General features: G+C 41.6%; 1 protein-coding gene across 2 annotated transcripts in view; it reads left to right on the top strand.

The window, feature by feature from the left end:
* Positions 1-8786, top strand: part of bard1 (BRCA1 associated RING domain 1) — a 16498-nt gene extending 7712 nt beyond the window's left edge. For both annotated transcript variants that reach the window (XM_031858335.1, XM_031858336.1), the window contains exons 7-11: positions 1211-1337; positions 1433-1565; positions 3149-3241; positions 6315-6412; positions 8064-8786. In XM_031858335.1, coding sequence (XP_031714195.1) covers positions 1211-1337; positions 1433-1565; positions 3149-3241; positions 6315-6412; positions 8064-8411 — 799 coding nt within the window. In that variant the 3' untranslated portion in view covers positions 8412-8786. The remainder of the gene's footprint in view (positions 1-1210; positions 1338-1432; positions 1566-3148; positions 3242-6314; positions 6413-8063) is intronic.
* Positions 8787-8800: the final 14 nt, after the last annotated feature.

Here is an 8800-nt window from a genome sequence, read left to right as displayed (position 1 = left end):
TTTTTTTTTTTTTTTTTTTTTTTTTTTTTTTTTTTTTTTTTAATAAAAAATTATATAAAGTATATGCACATGTGTTACTGCAAGTTAATAAACACGTTTGACATTTGTTTTGCTGCTGTTAATATTAACTGTCTTGATTGATTTCCTCTGCCTTAGGATTGCTATATATATGTGTGAATGAAATAAAATAAAGTTATTGATAAATACATTGTTTTAATTGCAAGAATTATAACTGAAAATGTGTTTTTTAACAAAGTAACTGATTTAATTATGATTTAACTGATTATTAATTTAGGAAAACAATATTATGAAAATAAACTGAATGAATTTTTGAATATGATTAAAAACACTAAACTAAAAACTTCAAAGTATATATACTGAAAATATTTTAGTTGAATGTATTTATGTGTATATATTTATAATCTGAGCAGGGATTATATATATATCTCTATCTCTATCTCTATCTCTCTCTATATATATATATATATATATATCTCTCTATATATATATAGATATATATATATATATCTATCTCTATCCATCCTGCTGAGCAGGGATTCTAGGCACTGGGAGCAGCTGTTGACGCAAACAGGAAGTCCTCTGTAGGGTAGGCCGTCTCATTTCGGAGACCGCACGTTCTAGCCTTCGCGGTCCTCGAAGGACCCGGCCCACGTAGACAGCGAAGGCAGGGTCCTCCGAAGGATGCAGCCCCTGAATTGAGACACAGCTCTAGATTTCGTTTTGTCTGTCCTGCTCGGTGGCCAGTGATGAAGAGAAGAAAATAAATGCAATACAATCCAAATTTACAGTAATTTTTGAAGTGATGAAATGATATGACAGCATGATTATCTTGTCGGAGGAGACATTGCTTTAGACATATCGCATAGTTCCATCGACGCTGCGTTAGTGTCTGTGAAAGCTTTGTCCCACTGGCAGAGGAAAACTATCATCTCAGACCTGCTGTGACTATCCACAGATTTATATATGTGCAACTGCCCCACAATACCTTGCTCCACCTTTTGACCTGCTTTTAGCTTGTGTTGTAAATATAATTTATAAACGAGTTAGTCTTTTGACAGTACGCTGTCATGTATTACTTATGATTTTTAACATGTCTCACTGTCCCTTTGGTCACCAGATGGTTTGCATGAATAGTAAACCATCCTGTGAGACACTGACACTCTATCTTTTTGACTTTACTTTTTCACAGTAATCTGTATGGAAAGCGGCCTGCCGACTACGCGGTGGGTCTGGAGATGCTGGAGGTTTTCCAGGAAATCTCAGAAGGAACGCAAGATGCCAACACATCTCTAAGCCCCTCAACCAGTCTCTCTATAGTACGTCCACTTGAAGACCTCTTTTTGTCTCGCTTGAAATTGTTTACCCATACACTCGTGACATTTCTGAACCATGTCCTTTCGTCCCTTCTCAGGTGAGCGACTGTGTGAGGAGGGATGGCGTGGCGGTGCTTCTGGCCAGCAAGCTGTCACAGCCAGAGCAGGTTCAGGTGGCCAAACTGGGAGAGCTGCTGGGAGGGAGGATGGCTGACACCTTTTCTGGCTCAGGTAGTGTTTGTGCACTGCAGAAATGCCTCCTCATGGGAGGCTTAAACTTCCTCAATGTTCCAGGCGAAGCTGATCAGAATACTAGTCTCCTATAAGCGCTTTTTAATGTTGTTGTTGTTGTTTGAGACACACAGGCTCTCAGCAACAAATCAACAGCGGTTACCAGCCAACTGCTGGTACATTGGGACCATGGCTGGTAATTTTGTTCACTGCCAGACACTCTAAGTCATCAACCGTGATTTGAATGCCCTGTTCAACTGAAAGATGTATGAGATGGGTAGACTGGAGGCTCAAGCACTCTTAGTGTTTGTTCTGAAGATTATATATACGGTACTTTCACCACTACAGAGATGGGATTATTATCTGGATGGTCCTTTTTCCTTCACAGCCAAGCTTCACTACCTTACAGAGACCCCTCTGTAATGTAAAAGACACAAGTGGATGCTTGAGCTTGTGAAGGTTCACCTTTCATACAGCTGTATATACATCATTGCGATACAACCGCTCCTTCAGTGTTGCATAGTAATGACTCGGAGAACAACGGAGAGAGAAAAGTAATTGAAATCATTCCTCATAAAACGATTGGAGGTACTGTCGGCGTGATGAGTAAGCACCAATGAAAAACAGAAATGTTTCTCACAACTCTCCCACCTCTGACCGGAGGGGTTAAAGTTGGTGCTTTTCTTTTCATTTTAAACTCAAGCCTGCAAAATGCACAGTCAATACGCAATATAAGAAGGTTTTGCCCTGGAGATGTAATTATGCTCATTTTGTAATTAATTAATTCACATTTTTAATTAACTTGTAGTTTTCGTCTAAAGCTAATTTTATGAATCGGCTGTAGCATGGCCTTCTGTTGTGTTGCCATGAACAGTTTGACAGGTTGGGATTGAACTCGCCTATTCAGCCAGGCAAAAATAAATTGGGATTTTCTTTTTGGAATCAGAAAGAATCAGAAAATATAGATATCAGTCCTCCGTGCAGATGGGTTGGTTCCAGTAGAATTGTGATGTGTTATTCTGTTAAAAACTCTAATGTCTGATATCTAATTGGGCATAATAACTTAATATAGTGATATTGAAAGATACATTCATGTCCCCCTCAGGATGAATTGTCATGTCTTTCCCATCATCCTCAGCTGAACAAATGTTAGCAAACACCGCAAGAACTTTATTTTCTCCACATGTGCTGGGAAGTAGCGCTAGGGATGTTGTTTATTTCCAGACATGCCCAGAGAGAAGTTAGGATGTGCTCCAGTGTTTTCCTCTCGAGGTAGAGAAGTCATGTTGGTGACTCACCTAACCTGGGCCGGGAGAAAACTCAAGACAATGTCTAAAATACAGTATCCAAATTGTGAAATCAAGGTATTATCAACCGCATAATAACTGTATTATCTTGTAGCACTTGAGCTATCTAGTTATCTGAATTTGCACCAATAACATGCATGCATGCATGCACTATGTAGCTGCCACTCACATTCACTAGGAGTACAGCAACAGGCAGCATCTGTTTGTGAAATGTGTAACACAACTCATTTGTACCTTTTTTCAATTTGGCTTTTGTTCGTTTGTGTCTTCCTCCAGTGAGCCATGTTGTGGTGCCAGAAGGACACATGCGCGCCACCATCTCCGCTCTCCTTGGTCTTCTTGCTGGCTGCTGGGTTGTCAACTTCAGCTGTGAGTGTGGAGTGCTTTGTATTCAGTTAACAGAGTCATTCAACGGGGCTCTGGCCATTTCCATCTGCACTTAAAGATATGTTTGCTGCAGTAAGTTGACTCTTGGCATAGAATACAGTATGAAGTGAAAAAATAGGAATCTGATGTTGGACACTTGAACTACAGAGCAGAACAAATGCATTGTGCTGCACAAGCAGTTTGGAGTCATTTTATGGAGTTTATGTAACTAAATGAAATACTTTTTTTTTTTTTTTTTTTTTTTTTCTGCAAAACATTGGAATGTCCTAGAAAAAAATGAAAAGAACTTTTAGCATCCAGCAATTTTTAGTTAAGCTGTTTGTGCTCCTCAAGACTTCAATATTACTAGCGATGAAAATATGACCAACTTTCTCTTCTTGTGTGATTCATACCAAGATGAATACTTTGCAAAAATGTTGCTATTCCCCGTCAGTCTCGCTGGCATCCTTGAACCAAGTCAACAAGCAGATATTTAGAGAGAGACTGATTTAGGGGAAGTAAAAAGAGTCTTTCTGTCAAAGACTTCTCTGGCACCTTGGTGTGCCCTTAACTGCTGGGTCCGTCGGTAGCATCTCTTCACTCGGAGTGTGTGTGGAGTGAAGCGGCACACGTGCTTGTCTCTATCAGCCACTTTGAGTTTGAATGTGTGTGTTCAGGTGTGTGCTGGTGTCACTGGAGAAGACTTTGTGTTTGGACCATATTCAGCCCGTCCCCTTCTCTTCTCTCCTCGCAGGCTGAGCACTTGACACCGCTCGTCTCCATCATGACAATCACTTTGGCGTCTTATCTGACTCTGTCCTTGTTCTGCATGTGTGCAGCTGAGTTCTCACTGTCACCTACCTTTATGTGCCATCGCTGTCAACCCGACCGAGCCCGAGCTAACATCTTTATCCGTCTTACATTTGATTGAAACACATTTTCCTTCTGCTTAACAGGGCTCCAGTACAGCTAAAAGTATTAGCCAAGCTTCAAACAATGGTTTGAATCCTCTTGTCCATCAACACCTATGACTTCACTTTGCAAAATTCCAGATTAAGAGCGTTAATATAGCAGCAAAGAACGATTTGCGATGTAACGATATAGTGAAGTTATGACGTCCTGAGCAGAGAATGAGGTCACACTGTGTGTGTGTGTTGAAGACCAAACCGATACATTAAAAGCTCATTAATTAACATGTTGTATCCCATTCGTGGAACCTGTTCATTAGCGAAGATGTAAAACAGACACGTTATGGCTCCAGGGATAGCTAAGTACTATTTAAATACTATACGATGCTCGAGTTATCAGGCGTATCTGGCCACCCTGATCTATAGCTGGAGATGCTGCGAAGCGCTTAATGCACAGACGCCAAGTGCGAGATTGATATTCTCGTCTCGCTCTCTGAAAGAAAGCAAAAAGAGTGTGTTGAAGAACATGCTGAACTGCTCCTTTTTAAAAAAAAAAAAAAAAAAAAAAAAACTACAATAATAATTCCTTCCTCTCTTCCATTTATTTCCCATTTTGTGATGGTTAATTTCACTGCACTTTGGTCCATGTTGCGGCTACTCCCACTGTTGGCCCGGGGAGGATGTGTGCACCCATGTGCTTCCTCCCTTTACACACAAGTTTCAGCTGCTTCTCTTCGGCTGCCATCGAGAGGCTCCATTAGACACACGGCCCCGCCGGAGGCAGCGCTATTAGGGATCGGATTGGGGACTCAACTGTCGGCCGGCGTGTTGCTGCTATGCCACTTGTGCACATCTGAATACAGTGGCTGGTTTTCAGGATACTAACTAAGGGTACGCTATTGTACCCCGTCTCGATCGTAAGATGTCAGTGTGGGCCTTCTGAGCTTCACATCAGTCAAACCCTCGCATCCAGCTGTTGTCCTCAGAATGAAAGGACAACCTCCGCTCCAGTTGGTCTCATGGTTTATCAAGGAAGTGGTTTCATCTGGCTGTTCACTCATTCAGCGACTCAGGAAGGAAGGGCTTTGACATGTTTTCTGCATTCAGTCTTCGTGAACGTAATTAGCAAATATGCTAATTGTTTCAGAACTAAGCACCATTGTCCGCAGCGTTTAACCCCAGTGTCTCTGGCAGGGTCCCTGCAAATTAAGAGCTGTAATTAAGGGGGATGACCAGACGTAATTACACCCCACCCCATGCTCTGGCGACTGTATGTGTGTGTGTACTGTATGTGTGTAATTTGCCGTGTCATCAACCGTTGCTGTATTGTGACAAGGTTTACACACACATACACACACTTATACTAATCTGTTCATGCCGCTATGTCTTGCAGCTAAAAGCAACCGTGAAGAACACTAAACTGCAGCTGGAGTTGATATGAATCTCAACGTTGTGTGGCTGATGCAGAATGCAGATACTTTGCAGATGTGTATGAGGTCTGCGGTGCTGTTTGCATCTCTGAGTTGGGAGTGCTGTGAGAAGTCTCGTCACGTTCACAATATAAATAGTTAGTCAAGCCCAGACTTATGCTCGGATGTATTTCACAGCCATCCTTTACTTTGTCAACCAAATCTAGCTTCAATGTGTTTAGATGTTTTTTAAATACCCCAAGCATATGATACTCCATAATCTACCATTAACGGGGAACAGCAGCCTTGTGATCTGTCATGTTCAGAAGCATTTTTTTTTATCTGTCACAGTGAGGGGTCATTAAAATGTGTTGCTTTCCGCCTCTGTATCTGCCTGTGTTTCTATTTTATTTTTTATAAAACTTTTTCTTCTTTCAAGATGCTTTTTTTTAAGGATTTAGACCAAAAGATTATTTTCTAACAAAAAAAATGTCCGGGACTCTAGCTGTCACATTGTTCTAATTTGACTCTGTAAGAACTCAAGAGATGGAGAGATGATGCTCAAAGCAAGGGTTGCATCATTAACTCCATCATGCTGTGGGCATTTTCTCTGTCAACAACTGCAGCTTTGCCAATACTTCAAATCTTCCAATTTGTGCTAAAACAGACATGCGCTTTATCATCCTCCCTTGTCGCACTCCTTCAAGTCAACATAATTAGCGGTAGCTTTAATTTCCTTCTGTCTCTCTTTGATGTCAGGGGTGGAGGCATGTCTGCAGGCAGGCGAGTGGACGCCCGAAGCCGAGCACCAGGCGGGAGAAGGCCCCCAGCGCAGTCGCATCAACAGAGATAGCTTGGTAAATGAGAAACACACAAACACATGAACTAGATGATTGTAGATCGTCTAGACTCTCTGTCCAAGGGAAGAAAACATAATTTAAAGGAATGACTTTGACTTTTTCATCTTTTGAAACTCTGTGTGATTTAGACACTGTGTTTCACTGTGAGAAACAATACTTAAAATGTTTTAAAGCTGATCATAATGCAACAATTAAATACATGTATTGTACAAATAGGAAATGTATAACATGCCACGCATATATATTTGGTTGTTCAGTTAACCGTTTTGAGATAAATAGACAAACGCATGCAGAATGACATACTGAGAGGTACCAATGGGGTAAGACTGGGTTTTAGACTGTTTGGTGTTATCCAAACACCAGCAGAAACACACCATTCCCACCTCAAAGCCTTCTCAGGAGGATGTTGTGGGGATGCTTCTTTGCAGCAGGCCTTGTAATGTTTGTGAGGGTGGAGAGTGAAATGAATGCAGCAACATCCTGGAGGGAAAACTCGCTGCAGTCTAGAAGAGAACTGTGATTTGGGGAGAGGATTTATTTTACACAAAAACAGCAACTCCAAACAAAGCCAAAAGCTACACAAGGGTTTCTCCAAAAAAAGATCAACAACATAAATGTCCAGCAGTGGCCGAGTCGCAGTCATGACATCAGTCCAAAGGAGAATTTATAGCAGGACATCTCGGCTCCCTCACCAGTCCCAATGAAACTCGACAGAGCGTTTGTCGTCTACTAAAAAAAAGAATGGAGACTAGACGGTGAAGCTGATACAGACCTGTTTACACACTCAAGGATCTGCTTGCTGCTGGAGGTGCCTCTACTAAATATTGGAGGTGGTGAATAATATCGTTTTTTAAACCTAGTGCACTTAGTTTAAATAGATTTGTAGAATTTTCATTACAATGCGAAACATTGTTCTTTTTCTGTTGATTAATGTCAAAAAAGTGACTTCCACCCATTGGGAATCAATGTAGTAAAACAATGAAATAGGAAAAAGTCAAAGGGTAGTGAATATTTCTTTATCGGCAATCAGGCGTTAGGCTTAAGAAGCAGACTAGTACAAGAGGTGGACATGGTCATAAACACATGTTCTTCAGTAGATTTAAGATCACCCCATTGTTGCTTTCTTCTGGTTGCTTCCTTGTAAAGAATAAAATGTCCATCAATCTTAATCAGAAGTTAAGGACACACACACGTGTGTAAGCAAAAGTGAAATCCAACCAAAGTGTAGTCAAAGAATGTTCTTTCTAGAAACTCTTGAGGGAGCCAGTTTACGCCCCAAAGCAGTTTGAGTTCACTGATGCTGTGAATAGAACAGTCTCCAGTGGCCTAATACACTGCTGCCTTTAAACAGCAATGCTAAGTGGTGCTGATAAAAAACGTCTCCTGGCTCTGCCGCAAAGAAGCAAGTACAAAGCATCCGCACCGATGCTTGGTAATATGAGAGCCTAGATTTATTGGCAAGAAGTGATTCAGCATTTAACTTTATTATGAACAAAACGGGGTGACTTTTAATCCCTTCGCCACTGTTCTCACAAGGACTGAGTTTTTTTTTTTTTTTTTTTTTTTTTTTTTTTTTTTTTTCTGTCTTTTGCTTTGAATTTTCCACTAATGCTTGAATTTGTTTTCTCTAATCCTTCGTCTTTCGTAGCTCCCGCCGCTCTTCGACGGCTGTTTCTTCTTCCTCCTCGGCTCCTTTACGGCGCCTTCCAAAGACGAGCTCACCAAGCTGCTCCGGGAAGGAGGAGGTCAACTCCTGAGCCGGCAGCCCAAGCCCGACAGCGACGTAACGCAAACCCTGAGTGCCGCTGCCTACCACGCACTGCCGGGCTCTGACCAGGCCCTCTGCACCCAGTACATCATCTTTGACCCCCAGGGCCCTCGCAAGCCAGCAGTGAGGAGGAGAGGTAAGGTGTGGTCGGCTCCCTCCACCTGGCTCATCGACTGCATCAAGGCCTTCCGGCTCCTCCCTGTGTCGGACTCTCAAACCCCGGTCTGAACAATCTTTCATATATCCAATAATGATTTTGCACTGAAAAATCACTTGTTCTTAAGTATGGTCATCATGTTGTTGTTTTTTTAATATGGTGGTTTTAAGTTACCACGAATAACATAAACATTAAAACAATTATGTGGCTCTTAACATTTGAAATTAAAGTGTTAATCTAAACGGTTTGTTGTCGATTTATTTTTCCTGTGTGTGTGTGTGTGTGTGAGAGATAATGTCTGCTACATATACTCAGGGTTTGTACGGTCCTGGAAAAACCTGGCATTTGAAAATAGACTGTCCCGGGTTTTCCCCCCAGTTAGATCCCCCCAAACCACCTTAATGGATTCCTTTGCACGCAAAAGGGCAGCTACTCCTCTCTGAGCTCCATCCATATATCC

Source organism: Anarrhichthys ocellatus, unplaced genomic scaffold (assembly GCF_004355925.1).
Source record: "Anarrhichthys ocellatus isolate YVR2014 unplaced genomic scaffold, GSC_Weel_1.0 scaffold20, whole genome shotgun sequence".
NCBI lineage: Eukaryota > Metazoa > Chordata > Actinopteri > Perciformes > Anarhichadidae > Anarrhichthys > Anarrhichthys ocellatus.
The sequence above is the reverse complement of the archived record's forward strand: the minus strand, read 5'-3'. Positions and strand labels throughout refer to the sequence as shown.